The sequence below is a fragment of the Rhinoderma darwinii genome, chromosome 1, assembly GCF_050947455.1.
Source record: "Rhinoderma darwinii isolate aRhiDar2 chromosome 1, aRhiDar2.hap1, whole genome shotgun sequence".
Lineage (NCBI taxonomy): Eukaryota > Metazoa > Chordata > Amphibia > Anura > Rhinodermatidae > Rhinoderma > Rhinoderma darwinii.
The window spans coordinates 407,061,260-407,079,530 of record NC_134687.1 but is presented as its reverse complement, the minus strand read 5'-3'; the positions used below and the strand labels follow the sequence as shown (position 1 = coordinate 407,079,530).

The window sequence follows — 18,271 nt, the reverse complement described above, 5'->3', positions numbered from 1 at the left end:
TAATGTCCTGTACTGTAATCATGTTTTCAGTACGGGACAGTAGTTCCACGGAGAGGCAGGGACTCCTAGCATCGTACATAAATATGATGCTAGGAGCCCGGCCCCCTGCAGTGTGTTCAGTCTTGGAAATGTGGCCGACATACGGACCGGACACGCTCGTGTGAATCCGGCCTTATACTGTTACTAAGGGCTCATTCATACTTCTGTATATTGAATCTATGTTAATTCCATTTCAGTGAATTAAAAAAAATGTAGCAAATACATTAAAAATAGTTTTTTTCACATTTTAGTTTTTTTTTTTTATACGTGCGTTTTAAGCGCATGCTGTTTTTGTTCAATATGCAGCATGTTCAAAGAGATCCGTATTGGTACAGTTTTTTAGGCCATAGAAGTCAATAGGTTAATTTAAAAATAGCATGTTCCGTTTTTGCATAGTTTAGCTGTGCGTATTTGTTCAGGCTTTTTTACATCCATATTTGAGCAACAGTCCAAAAAAACAACCAAAAACCAGAACAATTACCAATAAAAAAAAAAAAGCAACCCGACAACTTAAACAAAATAAAAACGGATATAATACAGAAACGGAACAAGTTGTAAAAAAAAATATGATCTGTATTGCGCATCTGTATATAATCCGTATTTTCATACGCAAGTGTGATGGAGGCTTAAGGATCAGCACAAGTTAAGTAATACAATGTACAAAGTTAGGCGCCATGCACACAAACGTGCCTTTGTGGCCGCAAATCTGTGGGTGAATTGCTGCCCCATCCATTTCTGTGGGCCCATGCACACGACTGTGGTTTCCACGGTCCGTGCATTGCCCGGACCGCAAAAAGATAGGTCATGTCTTATTACAGCCTCATTTTGCGGTCTGGGCTCATTGAAATGAACGTACACGGCCCATGATTTGATGGTGGCCCGCGGATGACACTCCGCGGCCGACCAAGCCGCAAATCACGGGCCGTGCACACCACTACGGTTGTGTGCATGAGCCCTAACTAAACGGTTTATATAGATTATATCTATACATAAACTGAATTGGTGTTCAAACATGTACATACACATTAAACCTAAAATGACACTGAACAAAGCCGAGCTAGCACTGCATATGGGTTAGGCTGTATTCAGATGTTGTGGTTTGATGTGTGATTAAAACTGCATAAAAAAAAGGGCATCTGAAAACCACACGCGTTTTTACCTTGATTTAATGCGCTTTTTCCAATGCGGTTGTGGTTTTTGCACATCCAAAAATGCATCCAATCGTGGGAAAAACACATTCGGTTTTAACATCTGAATACATGCCAAGTGTCAGTTCACACTGATTTTTTTGCTGCTGATTTGGATGTGGAAACAGTGTCAGAATCAGCGCCAAAAAAACTTCCAAAATGGCCCCCCCCCCCCCCCCATTGATTTCAAGAGGCATTTTTCTTCAGACGGCTTTTGCCTGCTTAGGGGTGGAAAAAAGCGGCATGTCCATTCTTGCCGTGATGTCCGACTTTGACCTCCTGTTGAGATCAGTGGGAGGCAGGAAAAATCTGCGCTGCTTGTATCGGAGAGGTTTTCACAGCGGTTTTTTGCATTAGCTTCAATGGCCGTTGGTGAAAAATGCGGCAAAAAAGCGCAGAAATAAAGCGCCGGCAGTTTAAAAATTCCTGAAATGAATTCTGATGCAGATTTTTTCTGCCTGCAAAAAACTGTGTACAGGGCCTAAGGCCTTGTTCACACAGTACACAATTGCTGCAGATTTTGCATGTATTTTTTTTTAAAACCGAAAACCTGGAACGGAACCTAAATAGAAGAAATATATAAAAGAAGGTCTAATAGGTCTGCTCTCCTGGATAGAATTCTGGTTTGGGCTTAAAAAATGCAGGAAAAAACTGAAGCAAAACTGCACTGCGTGACCAAGGTCTTATACGGACTTCGATAATCACAGCACACGGCTCAGCTAGATGCACAACATAAGCCATTAGTTTCTCTGCACACTTCTGATGTGTTCATCTTAGAATTCAATAAGCAATCGTCAAACGTAATCTTCACTAAGGCCACTTTTACACGGGCATATTTTGCATCAGTATTTGTAAGCCGAAACCAGGAGTGGGTCCAAAACACAGAAGAGTTACAAATCTTTCCATCATACCTTTTCTCTGTTCCACTCCTGGTTTTGGCTTACAAATACTGAAGCGAAATATTGACCAAAGTAAGCCTTATAGTGTAAGAGGCCTAAGCTTCAAGTAATGATCAGGGCAATATATACAAGCTCTCACAAAACCCTTCATTATGTGCAAATACTTAATGAGAAGAGGGAGAAGAAGCTATGCTAACATAAAATTAACCCCACATCTCCTGCTGCCCCATCATAGCCTTCTGCAAGGGGCAACAACAGCATTTCATCCTCTTCTTCAACTCCTTCCAGTCTTTCAGCATCCTCCCCAAACCTCTCGCTTCTCCTCCCATTCGAAAGATCCTCCACACCAAGGGGATGCAAGACCCTTTCCCGCACCACTTGCATCATCCCCATCATAAGTCCAGTCCTATCCTCCACTTGGGAGGTGTGCTGAGAAGAAGCGGAAGGCTCAGTCATGGAAAAAGAATGACCAGGGGAATCCAAAGGAGTCTTCATTGGTAATAGTGGAGCAGAGGTATGATCACTGCTTTCTGTTGCCAGCTGCGATGGTCCAGTGCTTGGATTCTGAGGTGGTTCAGTTTGGGTCCCCTGAGTTCGGGGAGGAAGAAGACCCCATCTGCGAAGTCTTCGGAGAAGGCGCCTAACAGGGCGTGGTGGGCGGCGCCTAGGAGGTAGTTCATTTAGCCCACCAGCAGGAAGGGGTGGTGTCTGATGTAAAAACTGCAGCAGACTGCGAAGGTTTCCCATGAATGAGCCCTATGATAAGAACAGAATGGAACATTCATGATTACCGAATAGTATTAATTCATTTATATTAAATGAAATAAAATTGGGGATAACAGAACAAGAGAAGGACCTGTATTTTCTGGTTAAACATAAGCTAAGCAGCAGTACTCAATGTCAAGCAGCAGGTGCAAAAGCAAATAGGAGCTTGGGGTGTATAAAAGGAGAACCGGTGATGCAAATGTTAAATTACCACTTTATAAATCCCTTGTAAGGCCACATCTTGAATATGGAATTCAGATTTGGGCTCCACATTGTAAAAATGATATAGGAAAGCTGGAGTGGGTTCAGAGGCGGGCGACTAGATCATTAAATGGGATGGGAGGCGTCCCTTAGGGTATGTGCACACACACTAATTACGTCCGTAATTGACGGACGTATTTCGCCCGGAAGTCCCGGACCGAACACAGTGCAGGGAGCCGGGCTCCTAGCATCATACTTATGTACGATGCTAGGAGTCCCTGCCTCTCCGTGGAACTACTGTCCCGTACTGAAAACATGATTACAGTACGGGACAGTTGTCCTGCAGAGAGGCAGGGACTCCTAGCATCGTATATAACTATGATGTTAGGAGCCCGGCTCCCTGCACTGTGTTCGGTCCGGTACTTGCGGCCGAAATACGTCCGTCAATTACGGACGTAATTAGTGTGTGTGCACATACCCTTACAATGAAAGACTAGAAAAATTGGGCTTGTTGAGCTTGGAAAAAAAAAAAAAAGACATCATAGAGGGGATCTTATTAATATGTAGAAATATATGTGTGGTCAATACAAGGAACTAGCACATAATCTGTTCTTTCCAAGGACTTTACAGAGAACATCCATTGCGTGTGAAAGACTTTTCAGACATCAATATACGAAAGGGTTCTTTACAGTTAGAGTAGTCAAACTATGGAATGCCCTATCCCAAGAGGCAGTAAAAAAGGGCTAAATGTTTATTTATGGACGAATGGCATTGAGGGTTAGAACTAATCTAGTATTGTAAGACGTCTAATTGACTGAGAAAGGTTGAACTTAGATGGACCGGTGTCTTTTTTCAACCTATTCCATCTTTTAATCCCTCCCGTCAAAACAACGGACACCACAAAGGAACCTGACGGACCTCATTGTACGTGTGGTTCGTTGGGAGTCGGGGGTATCCGTTGTACGACATACGACACTTGTTGCTTTCTATATAAACCGAAACCAAGAGGCAGATGTGAACAAAACCGGTAAGCTATCCAGCTTTATATGTTACAGGATGTGACAGGTCCAATTTAACCCCTTCCCTCATTTCCACCTACATGCACGTCGGGAAATGCAGCCTGTTTGGGCATTCCCTCGTGCGTGTACGTGATGGCAATTGCGTGGGCACAGAAGCTGTGCCCGCACGATCACAGAAGGAGCCCAACTGTGACTGACAGCCGGGCTCCCGCTGCAACGGCCGAGATTGAAGAAACCTTCAATCTCAGCCGTTTAACCCATTAAATGCCGCGGTCAATAGCGACCGCAGCATTTAAATCTTTTGACAGAGGGAGCTCCCTCTGTCACCCATCGGCAGTCCGCGAACGCCAACAGGTTGCCATGGCAGTCTAACAAAAGCCCCCAGGCCTGCCCTGGCTATATGCCTATTAGGCCATGCCAGAGACACAGCCTAATTGATTGGCTGTCAGTTTTAGGCTTGGTTCACACGACCTATTTACGAATGTAATTCGGGCGTTTTATCCTCGAATTACGTCCGAAAATACGGCTCCAATGCGCCGGCAAACATCTGCCCATTCATTTGAATGGGCTTTACGATGTTCTGTGCCGACGGGCATTTTTTTTTTACGTGCCGCTTTCAAAAGACGGCGCATAAAAAAGACGCCCGCGTCAAAGAAGTGCCCGTCACTTCTTGGGACGTAATTGGAGCCATTTTCCATTGACTCCATAGAAAAACAGCTCCAATTACGTCCGTAATGGACGCAGCGGAAAGCGCCTGCAACATGCCATTACGTCCGAAATTCCGGAGCGGTTTTCTCATGAAAACAGCTCTGTAATTTGAGCCGTAATCGACGCTGCCGTGTGAAGATACCCTTACACTGACAGTATACCAAAGCATTATATCTGCGATCAGAAGATCGCATGGTGAAGTCCCCTAGTGGGACTTAAAAAAAAAAAAAAAATGATTAAAAAAGTTAAATTAAGTTTTGGTACTGCTGCGATAGTAACTACACAAAGAATAAAGTTAATACATTAATTTAACTGTATAGTGGACACCGCACAAAAAAAACCATAATAAAAGTTAATCAATAAGTCCCGTGCACCCCAAAATAGTAGCGATGAAAACTACACCTTGCCCCGCAAAAAACAAGCCCTCATATGGCGATATCAACGGAAAAATAATAAAGTTACGGCTTTTGGAATGCGGTTATGCAAAAATGTATTTTTGTTTAAAAGGTTTTTTTATTGTGCAAGTGTAGTAAAACATAAAAACCCGAAACATATGTGGTATCGTTGTAATCATACCGACCCATAGAATAAAGGTAACATGGTATTTATGCCACATGGTGAACGGCATAAAATTTAAAACGCGAAAAACAACGCAGGAATAGTTTTTTTTCAAATCCATCCCCCCCAAAAAGTTAATCAATGTAACATATGAACCAAAAAACGGTGCCATTGAAAAACACAACTCGTCCTGCAAAAAACAAGCCTTTATACGCCTATCTTGATGGAAAAATACAAAAGTAATAACTCTTGGAATGTGAAGATGAGAAAAAGAAATAAAGAATGCTTGGTCATTCACATTATAAGTGCCCTCCTACATAAGGAGATGGGCGCTGTAATGTAGGTGACAGTAATGCTTTTTATTTTAAAAAAACAATCTTTTTTCACAACGTTAGGAGCGATTTAAGTTTATGCTAATGAGCTTTCTTAATGCCCAAGTGGGCGTACTTTTACTTTCGACCGAGTGGGCGTTGTACAGAGGAGTGCATGACTGACCAATCAGCATCATGCACTCCTCTCCATTCATTTACACTGCACTAGCGATATAGTTATATCACTATGTGCAGCCTCATACACAAAACCTAAAATTACTACAGTGTCCTGATAATGAATACACATGAAATCCAGCCTGGATGTCATGTGTACTCAGAATTCTGACACCTCTGACTCTTTTCTGTGAGATTTACAGCAACGGATACGAAATCTCGTTTATCTCGTAATCTCGCGAGATCTTACGAGTGGCTTGCCGGAATCTCACAAAGAAAGAGTCAGAAGTGTCAGGATTCTGAGTACACACGTGCAGTGTAAATGAATGGAGAGTAGTGCATGATGCTGATTGGTCAGCGTCATGCACTCCTCTGTACAACGCCCACTTGGTCGAAAGTAAAAGTACGCCCACTTGGGCATTAAGAAAGCTCATTAGCATAAACCAAAATCGCTCCTAACGTTGTGAAAAAAGATCGTTTTTTTAAATAAAAAGCATTACTGTCACCTACATTACAGCGCCCATCTCCTTATATAGGAGACAGGGCACTTATAATGTGGTGACAGAGCCTCTTTAAAGGCCAAAATCGGTCTGGTCGAGAAGGGGTTAATGATCTTCTAATTCATTCATTCATTCACTTCTTCCGCCACACACCGGACACAGAAGAGCTGTGGTACCGAGGTGCACATCATGTTTGGCTGTTTGTTAATGAGGGAACAAAAATACTGGCATCTTTGCAAAGCGACTACAACCTTACTAAAGAGCATTAAAAACGTGCAAGTCATTTCAACATAGGGGAGATGCTCTTTAAAGTATATATATAAACTGTTCTTTTTGGCTAGTCCTAAATCACACCTAAGATAAAGAGCTGGTAAATTCAGGGCAAGAACATATCCAGCGACCACTAGATGGAGAATGGAAAAGATTCATTATGAGAGACACAACATGTTCCAGGAAACCCGGCTTCTCTTCCATTACAGGTATAATTGGCAGTTATTAGGATGATTGGTAGTGTCAGTGTGGGACACTCGCTGAGAATGACTGGCTGCGTGCTCGTCTTTCTTTTTATCCTCCGGTGTGGGTTTCTATTCTGAACAACTCTCGTAGGTGTTCATATTTATGCCTCCACAAAGTGAGCAATCACTCTGCGCCCCATCCTTCTGTTATTTCCTGTCCATCGCGCTGCCCACTTTACATTTTACTGCTGTTTTTAACCCCTTCCCTCTTTGGCCACTTTTGACCTTCCTGACAGAGCCTCATTTTTCAAATCTGACATGTTTCACTTTATGTGGTAATAACTCCGGAATGCTTTTACCTATCCAAGCGATTCTGAGATTGTTTTCTCGTGACACATTGGACTTTATGTTACTGGCAAAATTTGCCCGATACATTCAGTATTTAATTGTGAAAAACACCAAAATTTAGCGAAAAAATTGCAAAAATTTGCATTTTTCTCAATTTAAATGTATCTGCTTGTAACACAGGCAGTTATACCACACAAAAATGTTGCTAACTAACATCCCCCATATGTCTACTTTATATTGGCATCGTATTTTGATCATCATTTTATTTTTCTAGGACGTTACAAGGCTTAGAACTTTAGCAGCAATTTCTCACATTTTCAAGAAAATTTCAAAATGCTATTTTTACAGGGGCCAGTTTAGTTGTGAAGTGGCTTTAAGGTCCTTAGATATTAGAAACCCCCAATAAGTCACCCCATTTTAAAAAACTGCACCCATCAAAGTATTCAAAACAGCATTTAGAAAGTTTCTTAACCCTTTAGACATTGCGCAGGAATTAAGGCAAAGTAGAGGTGAAATTTACAAAGTTCATTATTTTTTTCCAGAAATTAATTTTGAATCCATTTTTTTTGTATCACGGAATGTTTTACCCAAGAAATGCAACTCAATATTTATTGCCCAGGTTCTGCAGTTTTAGGAAATATCCCACATATGGCCCTAGTGCGCTAATAGACTGAAGCACCGGCCTCCGAAGCAAAGGAACACCTAGTGGATTTTGGGCCTCCTTTTTATTAGAATATATTTTAGGCACCATATCCGCTTTGAACAGGTCTAGTGGAACTAAAACAGTGGAAACCCCCCAAAAGTGACTCCATTTTGGAAACTACACCCCTCGAGTAATTTATCTAGGGGTATAGTGAGCATTTTGACCGGCCAGTTTTTTTGCAAAAATTTTTGGAACTAGGCCATGAAAATGAAAATCTACATTTTTTAAAATAAAATGTAGGTTTAGCTAATTTTTTTTCATTTCCAAAAGAACTAAAGTAGAAAAAGCACCACAACATCTGTAGAGCAATTTCTCCCGAGTAAAACACTACCCCACATGTGGTAATAAACGATTGTTTGGACACACGGCAGGGCTTAGAATGGAAAGTGCGCCATTTGGCTCTTGGAGCTCAAATTTAGCAGGAATGGTTTGCGGAGGCCATGTCGCATTTGCAAAGCCCCTGAGGTGACAAAACAGTGGAAACCCCCAACAAGTGACCCCATTTTGGAAACTATACCCCTTGTGGAAATTATCTAGGGGTATAGTGAGCATTTTGACCCCACAGGTTTTTTGAAGAAATTATTGCAAGTAGGCTGTGAAAATGAAAATCTACATTTTTTCAAAGAAAATGTAGGTTTAGGTATTTTTTTTCATTTCCACAAGGACTGAAGGAGAAAAAGCACCGCAACATTTGTAAAGCAACTTCTCCCGAGTAAAACTATACCCCACATGTGGTCACAAACATCTGTTTGGACACACGGTAGGGCTCAGAATGGAAGGAGCACCATTTGGATTTTGGAATGGTTTCTGGGTGTCATGTCATATTTGCTGAGCCCCTGTAGTACTAGTACAGTGGAAACACCCCAAAAGTGACTCCATTTGGGAAACTGCACCCCCTGAGGAATCATCTAGGGGTATAGTGAACATTTTGATCCCAAAGGTTTTTTGCTGAATTAATTAGAATTAAGCCATGAAAATGAAAAATAATTTTTTTTTCAAACAAGATGTCGTTTTAGATACACATTTTTCATTTTTGCAAGGAAGAAAAAGCACCCCAACATTTGTAAAGTAATTTCTCCCGAGTACGGTAACGCCCCATATGTGGTTATAATCAGCTGTTTACGTATACGGGAGCATTCAGAAGAAAAGGAGCGGTATTTATCTTTTGGAGCGTAGATTTTGCTGGAATGGTTTGCGGACGCCATGTTGCATTTGCAAAACCACTGATGTACCAAACAAAAGTGACCCCGTTTTAGAAACTACACCCCTAAAGGCATTTATCAAGGGATGTAGTGAGAATTTAGACTCCACAGGTGTTTTTCAGAAATAAATACGCAGTGGATTGTGCAAAGTGAAAATTGCAATTTCTCCACTGATCTGCCCATTCACCGCACAAGATGTTGTGCCCCTAGAGAATCTTACCCCATAAAATTGTTAAGCGGGTTCTCCCGGGTATGGTAATGCCTTACTTGTGGCCATAAATTGCTGTTTGGGCACACTGTAGGGCTAAGAAGGGAAAGACCGCCATTTTGAGCATGGATTTTGCTTGGTAATAGTTCTGTTTGGGGTTTTGCTGGTATTTCCGTTTATAATGTGGGGGCATATGTAATCTGTGCGGAGTATATCAGGGGTATATGTAATCTGTGCGGAGAACATCAGGGTATATGTAATCTGTGCGGAATATATCAGGGCATAATAAGAGGGTATAATAATGGGGTAAATAATACAATTATCCATAGATGTGTGGTACGCTGTGAAGCGATCCGTTATGCGCAGGCCGGCGTCACACTGATAAACGGTTTTCTTTCTTATCCCCCTTTTGTAACACTCTTTACACTGCACCTTTTGGGGACTTTCTCTCCTTCGTAGTTTGGGAAATATTACAGGGAAAGTTTTGCGCTGGTATAATACGGGCGCCCTCGCTTCCAGCGGATGTCCCTTCCCTTTCCTAGTTCCTAAATCCTGGGGCCCTGAAACTGAAGGAATGTTCCCCTCCGGCCTGCGCATTGAGATGTTTTTTCGTCACCGCATTACTAGTGCCATAACTTTTTTATTTTTCAGTTGATTGAGCGGTGTGCGGGCTTGTTTTTTGCGAGACGGGCTGTATATTTTATTGGTACCATTTTAGAACACATACGACTTTTTGATCACTTTTTATTTCATTTTTTGGTAAAGGAAATTACCAAAAACAAGCAATTCTGGAATAGTTTTTTATTGGTTTTTTTATCGGCATCCACAGTGCGCCCTAAATTACATGTTAGCTTTATTCTGCGGGTCGATACGATTACGGCGATACCAAATTTATATAGTTTTTTTTATGTATTGCAGCTTTTGCACAATAAAATCACTTTTTTTATAAAATCATTTGTTTTCTGTCTCGCCATATTCTAAGACCCAGAACTTTTTTATTTTTGCGTGCACGAAACGGTGTCAGGGATTATTTTTTGCGGGACGGATTGTCATTTTTTATTAGTACTATTTTGGAGTAAATGTGACTTTTTGATCACTTTTTATAGCATTTTTTGGAAGGAGACGTGACCTAAAAACAAAGATTCTGGCGCTGTTTTTCATGTGTTTTTTTTACCGCCTTCACCGTGCGGGATAAATGACATAATAGTTTTGTAGTTTGGGTCGTTACGGACGCGGCGATACCAATTATGTATAGTTTTTTTGATTTTTAAGGTTTTTCCCATAATAAAAGACTTACTATGGGAAAAAAGTCAGTTTAGCTTTATTTTTATTTGAAATGTGTGTGTTTTTATTGTTTTACCACATTTTTATTAACTTTTTTTTACTTGTCCCACTAGGGGACATGAGGGCCTGATGCCCCGATCGCTACTCTAATACACTGCACTACATACGTAGTGCAGTGTATTAGCGCTGTCAGTTATTCACTGACAGCAAGCCTATGAGGACACGCCGCAGGCGGGTCCTCATCGGCTCCCGTACAAGGCAGACTCAGACGCCATTTTCTGGCGTCCGATTGCCACAGCAACCCAGCGATTGCATCACTGGGTCGCCGATCGCAGCATCTGAGGGGTTAATCTGCCGGATCGGAGAATAGCTCCGGTCCTGGCAGTTACAGGAGGGTGCCAGCTGTATAATACAGCTGTCACCCCGCGGTGATGGTGCCGGCCCTGCTCCTGAGCCCGCACCATCACTGCGCCGTATATATACGGCGCTTTGCGGGAAGCACCTCCCGACAGCGCCGTATATATACGGCGGATGTCGGGAAGGGGTTAAAGGTCTCTAGTTTGTTTTGACCCCTGGCAAGGCCAGCAAATGTGAACTTCAATTATAAATATTACAAAAACTTTCAAGTTAGAATATACACTTTGTTTGGGGGGGGGGGGGGGGGGAGGGGGGGGGGGGCTGTAAACTTGTTGGATTAGAAGAAGCACTCCGACTTTTTTTTTTTATCCCATTAGGCATCATTCACATTGGCATTAGAGGCTATGTTAGGGGCCTCCGTCAAATATCCACCAGAGAAAATAGCGCAGCATGCTCCGCTACGGTCTCTGGTAAAACGATTGACACCCCGACGGAACCAATTAAAGTTAATTAAAGCCGGTGGCATCCGTTGTGCAACAGAAACATTGCCTCCATTTTTCCCTTGTTCTGCTCCTCTGAGGCCCCATGCACACGATTGCGGTCCGCAAAAACGGAGCCATTCACTTTCATTGAACACTGACACCTTTCCGTAGCACTACGGAAGGGTGTCAGTGCCGTGGAAATGTTCCGGGAATTATGGAACATGTCCGTTCTTTCGCATTTTGCGAGCCGTGCTCCCATACTTTGTATGGGAGCACGGCCCGAAAATGCCGCTGTCAGTCAGCGGCCGGCCGTGCCCGCAATCGCGGGCACGGTCGTGTGCATGGGGCCTGACTGAGCAGAACAACGGAGCACACCGACGCAGGTGTGAACAAAGCCTTAACGCCCTCCTGAGTCACTGTAAGACGCTAACTGCTTACTTAACCCGTTAGTGACCAGCCCATCGTGTTTCTACGTCGGTCACTTACGGGCCTTATTCCGATGCCATAGACTTTTTACGTCGCAGCATCGGAATAAGTAAACAGAGCAGGGAGCGGTCAAATCTCCCTGCTCTCAGCTGCCAGAGGCAGCTGAGGGCTGGGGGCGTCCCTGCTCTGCCTGGTGAGATCGATATTAGTATCGATCTCACCCGTTTAACCCCTCAGATGCGGTGCTCAATAGCGAGCACCGCATCTGAGTGGTTTTGGAGAGAGGGAGGGAGCTCCCTCTCTTCCACCGACACCCGGCGATACGATCGCCGAGTGTCTGTGTCTCCAATGGCAGTCGGGGGCCTAATAAAGGCCCCCAGGTCTGCCTGGAGTGAATGCCTGCTAGATCATGCCGCAGGCATTACCTAGCAGATGCCTGTCCGTGTTAAACGGACAGGCAGTAATACACTGCAATACAAAAGTATTGCATTGTATTATAAATGCGATCGCAGAATCGCATATTAAAGTCCCCTAATGGGACTAGTGAAAAAAAGTTTAATAAAGTTAATAAAAAAAAAAAATGTGAAAAAAAAATGAAAAACCCAGCTTTTCCCCTTACAAAATGCTTTACTATTAAAAAAACAAAATAAAGTTAAAAAGTGACACATATTTGGTATCGCCGCGTCCGTAACGACCCCGACTATAAATCTATTACATTATTTAACCCGCATGGTGAACGCCGTAAAAAATGTAATAAAAAACTATGGAAAAATTGCTGTTTTCTGTGAATCCTGACTTTAAAAAAATTTGATAAAAAGTGATCAAAAAGTCGCATCTACTCCAAAATGGTACCGATAAAAACTACAAGTCTTCCCGCAAAAAAAAAGCCCTCATACAACCGCATCGGCGAAAAAATAAAAACGTTACGGCTCTTTAAATATGGAGACACAAAAACAAATCATTTTGAAAAAAAAAAAAAAGCGTTTTTACTGTGTAAAAGTAGTAAAACATACAAAAACTATACAAATTTGGTATCGTTGCAATCGTAACAACCCGCTGAATAAAGTTATTGTGTTATTTATATCACACGGTAAACGGCGTAGATTTAAGACGCGAAAAAGAGTGGCGAAATTTCAGGTTTTTTTCTATTTCCCCCCAAATAAAAGTTAATCAATAAATAATATGTCCCCCAAAATGGTGCTATTAAAAAATACAACTTGTCCCGCAAAAAACAAGACCTTATACAGCTATGTTGACGTAAAAATAAAAAGGTTAAAGCTCTTAGAATGCGACGATGGAAAAACGTAAAAAATGGCTTGGTCATTAAGGTTTAAAATAGGCTGGTCATTAAGGGGTTAAAGTTACTTTTCAACAGACGATCCTTTACGATCCGTCATTGGATAGCTCTCCTGCATTGGAAGCAGTCTAATCAGCGTGACAACTTAGCCTCACGCCGTGGGGAACCAGGGGGCCAAGTCTCACGGCGCTTCTACATGCTGCAAGGGAGGGTGAAGTGCAGCAGGAGGCAGGGAATAGGGAGGTCATGCTGAGGGCCTGTTCACATCAGCGCTGGCTTCCGTTCAGCCTTTCTGTCAGAGGAATGCATGAACAGAAAGCATAGCTTCTGTTTGCATTACCATTGATTTCAATGGAATTATTTTTCCAAAACCCCTAGTGGAACGGAGACAAACCAATACCAACTGAAAGAAAAAATACCATTGAAATCAATGGTAATGCAAGCGGAAGCAATATTTTTCGTTTGGCTTTCAGCTTATCGGTTCCTCTGATGGAAAGGTTGAACGGAACAGATGAACCGAAACCAGCCCTAACACAGTGACGTCAGATTGTATTTCTGTGAAAGTACTGCAAAACTGACCTCCGGTCTAACCATAAACCCATAAAGCTGTTAGACTAAAATCACGGGACTTGCGTCTCAGATTATAATTGTGGCTGAAAGAGGATGAAGACCTTAGTAAAGTACTGTACATGATTGTGCACACATCTCAGATGGGCGAGTAGTTGAGCACTAAACAAGATAACAAAAAATTTAAATGGCTGGAGTGCTTATTTAACTATATTGTAGATCGGTTTTCACATTGTGGTCTATAGAATTATGATGGGGAGTGTAGTTTTCTTACATGTTGAGGCCCCCTGCACAGGGCCGTAGTCGTGTGCATGGTCCGTGATCACAGACACGGACGGCCGCGGACTGTCACCCGTGCTCCCATTTTAAAATTATAGGAGCACGGTCTGTAAAATAAAAAGATAGGACATGTCCTATTTTTTGCGTGTCATTTCTATGGGAAGGTGTCCGTGGGCCATAGAAATGAATGGATCATTATTTTGATCCACAATTGCCCACGCGGTCACCATCACATACATGCACGTTATAATGTGGGAAGGTGCCACTTCCCATGACGTGCATGAAAATGCGGGAAGGGGTCAAATATCTGTCAGCAGAGCAGACACTGTTTCACACTGCAATGTCAGTGGCTGACCTTGACCAAGTTCACACTTGCGTTGTATAATGCGTTACTCTGATCCGTTTTTAGATCAGAATAACGGATCCGTTAAAAATCCCATTGAAATCAATGGGACTTTTAATTGCATCCGTTAGCGTCCGTTATGTTAGTCATCTGTTTTTTGGACAACGATAAAAAAAAAAAAAAAAAAGTGTAGAGTGGAGGACACTTTTCTACATTCAAAAAACGGATGTCTAATGGATGGGTTATTTTTATCATTGGATTGTAATCGGTTTGCATCCATTATCTTGATTTCAATGGGATTTTTAACGGATTTGTTTTTATCCTTATTAAAAACGGATCAGAGTAACGGATTATACAACGCAAGTGTGAATTTAGCCTAAGCAGCCACCCAGCGGTCCCACTCTCTTCAGCGGACGACAGATACATAATTCATCAGCACATAGTTATTTTCCTGTGTGCTGGTTGCTGCTGATAATGACGTGTATGTGTATTTGTTCATCGGGGAGACAGCCACCTAGAACCAGCTAATGGGTGCAGGCGGCAGCCTCCCCGGGCCATCTTCAACGCAATTGCTAATAGCAGCTGCGGTCACGTGATCCCGGGGGGAGTTCCCGCGAGAGTGTGGGAACTCAGAATTTTTCAGGTGGCGATGGGAGAGGAAGTATGCTCTTTAGCAGCCTTCTTATCTGTGGGAGATGTCTCCACAGATAGAAGATTGGGAGGAAAAGGGGCATTTGGAACCCATTTCTTTTAATTAATACTCTGAGGAAGATATTTATACTTCTGTATTGCAGTGTATTACTGCCTGTCAGTGTAAAACGGACAGTCACCTGTTAGGCCATGCCTAAACATGGCCTAACAGGCATTTACTTAAAGGCAGACCTGGGGCCTTTGTTAGGCTCCCTGGCTGCCATACAAACCATCGGCGCCTCGTGATTGCATCGCAGCATGCCGATGGGGTGAGAGAGGGAGCCCCCTCCCTCTAAAACCACTCAGATGCGGCAGTCGCTATTGACCGCCGCATCTGAGGGGTTAAACATGATTGGAGGACACAGTAATTTTTCTCCGAACGTTGCCCTAAAGCCAGAGGCTTCAGAAGTACCCTGAACGGCCGCCGTAAAAACACTATGCGGCGGTCTTTAAGGGGTTAACAGCATCTATAATCAATTATGTACTGGGTGCACCAACATTCCTCTCTGCCCATCCCCACCTTAGCTGGACTCCGACTGCAGGCGACACCAGTCCAGTTCCGAACGGGAACTTTGGGGAGAGATTACATTATAGTGTCTGAAGTCTGAGCAGGACACTACAGTACCAGCCCCACGATGGTGTTTTAAATAAACATTAAGGTCGGATTCACACGACTATGACTGGGCCGTAAAAAACGGTCCGTGTGTCAGCCGGATTTCAGGGCTTTTTTTGTCAACCCCCCTGAAAACACCACAGTGCCCACATATAAAGTGACAAGGTGCCCACACAGATCGTGCCTCACAGTGCCCATGTAGATAGTGCCACAGCACCTTCTAGAAGCGGAGGAGAGGGAGTCCCTGAGGGCTCTGTCCATATATGGGCAGCGACGTCAGGAGCTCCCTCTAAGAACGGAATACCCTGCTAGAGCGTCGGTAACGCTCTGGCCGGGGATTCTGCTCCAGGAGTAGCCCCTGACATCAAACTGTGCTCTTCAAAACTCCATGTCAAACTTTCAAAACCATAAGGGGAGGGTAGCCCCCGTTATCAGAAAATACGTGAGCAGAGAACTTTAGGCCCCTTTCTGCCTAGACCGCCACCTTAGGAAGATCATATGAATGAGTGAATTGAGGATTATGCCATAGAGGTGTCCTTGGTGAGGGCCGGAAACCCACCCTTTGCATTAACCTCCATCGTTTTTAGGGGTGGTAGTATGGCTGTAGTAGATTTAAAGTGGTAAAGTCAGTTTGTTAAACTTTCATATGAGCCCATTAATGCCCCTGCAAGTGCTACGGCTGCATTGCTAAAGTCAATGTCTATTCACCAATGAGCATACACCAATTGCGTGGCTAGTTAAATAGCATATATGTTTGGGGCTGTCAGTCCTCCGCAGGGCTTGGGCACCTGGAGAGTGTTTAGACTAAAATGTTGTGTTTGTCCTGGTCAATAAAAAGGATCTAAGGACATGGTTCAGTAGTTTAAAAAAATTCTTAGGGGCCATCACAGGATATATATGAGAAAGGTAAGAAGAAAAAACTTTGGGCAGGTAAATTATTTTAGACGAAATGATACGACCCAAGTGGCAGATGGTGCCATGATTGCCAAAAGTGGTTCTACTCTAAGGCTAATGAATTTGGTTTGGAGAAGCCATGACCCCAAGGTAATCCATTTGGGTAATGGATTGGAAGAACACTGGCAGTGGTGACCATTGGGGTTAGGTTGTGCTGAGAGGTAACAGTGCTGACTTGCCCCAATTTACCTTAACGCCTGGTAAGGTACCGAACTCCTTCTCTAAGTGAAGCAAGGAATTGCCTGCGTAGAGCGAGACTTATTCCACAAGTGTACCTCTAAATATAACTTTTATAGTGGTGGATTGTCAAAGCAATAGGCTCAATAGCTAGAGCAAATAAAAGGGGGGGGGGGGGGGGGGGGGAGAGAGAACAACCGAGCCACGTTCCCCCTTCAAGGGAGTCGAGACATCCAGATTTGTTCTAATTGTAGGTGAATCTATCTCCTAAAGCAAGGACCAAAATAGCTTAACCCGTTAGTGACTGCCAATACGTCTTTTCACGTCAGTCACTAACGGGCTTTATTCTGATGCATATGCCTTTTTACGGCACTGCATCAGGATAAAGTAAACAGACAAAACAGATAAAACCAAGGGGACATATATACAAAAACACCAAAAAAGGCCATATTTACAAATGGACACAGCCAGGTCAGAAACGCTGATGAAGGATAGCGAGCAGGTGCTTTAAATAATAATAGCCACTATTCATTTATTATTTCTTACTACACATCCCATGCACCACACACCACTCCCCTCAAGACTAGTGGGAGTGGCTATTATTTAAAGCACCTGCTCGCTATCCTTCATCAGCGTTTCTGACCTGGCTGTGTCCATTTGTAAGTATGGCCTTTTTTGGTGTTTTTGTATATATGTCCCCTTGGTTTTATCTGTTTTGTCTGTGCATCAGGAGCTTTTCGTTCCAGTTAGGTAGTTAGGGACTTGCAAGTCTGGGGATCCTTGTCGTGGATTGCGAGCTTGCGTCCTTTTGGCCAAAATGATCACTAATACCCCAGGTATTTTTCATTATTACTTATATTTGCTTCTTTTGGACACAGCCGGGTCTTTGATGCTGGGAGAGCATGGTGTGTTGTTGTTTGGCTTAGCAAGCAAGGTAGCCCGCTCTATGAACTATCAAGGTGTCACAAATAGGCTTCTACCTGGCTATACACGTTGCGCCTCATGACTTACACACTATCCCTCCATGTTTCACACACTTGCACCCCATTATTCATTTATTTGTATTGAGGCACTTTACTCATTACTGCCCCCTATATTTCACTTATATTATTACACTTGCACATACACCATTTATTATTTCTTACTACACATCCCATGCACCACACACACCACTCCCATAAAGTAAACAGAGCAGGGAGCTGTCAAATCTCCCTGCTCTCAGCTGCCAGAAGCAGCTGAGGGCTGGGAGCGTCCCTGCTCTGCCGTGTGAGATCGATATAAGTATCGATCTCACCCGCTTAACCCCTCAGATGCGGTGCACAATAGCGTGCACCGCATCCGAGTGGTTTTGGAGAGAGGGAGGGAGCTCCCTCTCTCTCCCACCGACACCCGGCGATACGATCGCCGAGTGTCTGTGTCTCCAATGGCAGCCGGGGGCCTAATAAAGGCCCCCAGGTCTGCCTGTAGCGAATGCCTGCTAGATCATGCCGGAGGCATGACCTAGCAGATGCCTGTCCGTTTTAAA

The 18,271-nt window shown here is 43.3% G+C and overlaps 1 protein-coding gene across 1 annotated transcript in view; it reads right to left on the bottom strand.

The window, feature by feature from the left end:
• Positions 1-1,547: 1,547 nt before the first annotated feature.
• The window catches only part of LRP10 (LDL receptor related protein 10), a 32,062-nt gene continuing 15,338 nt past the window's right edge, over positions 1,548-18,271 (bottom strand). Inside the window, exon 5 of the mRNA XM_075852804.1 lies at positions 1,548-2,881. Coding sequence (XP_075708919.1) covers positions 2,318-2,881 — 564 coding nt within the window. The 3' untranslated portion in view covers positions 1,548-2,317. The remainder of the gene's footprint in view (positions 2,882-18,271) is intronic.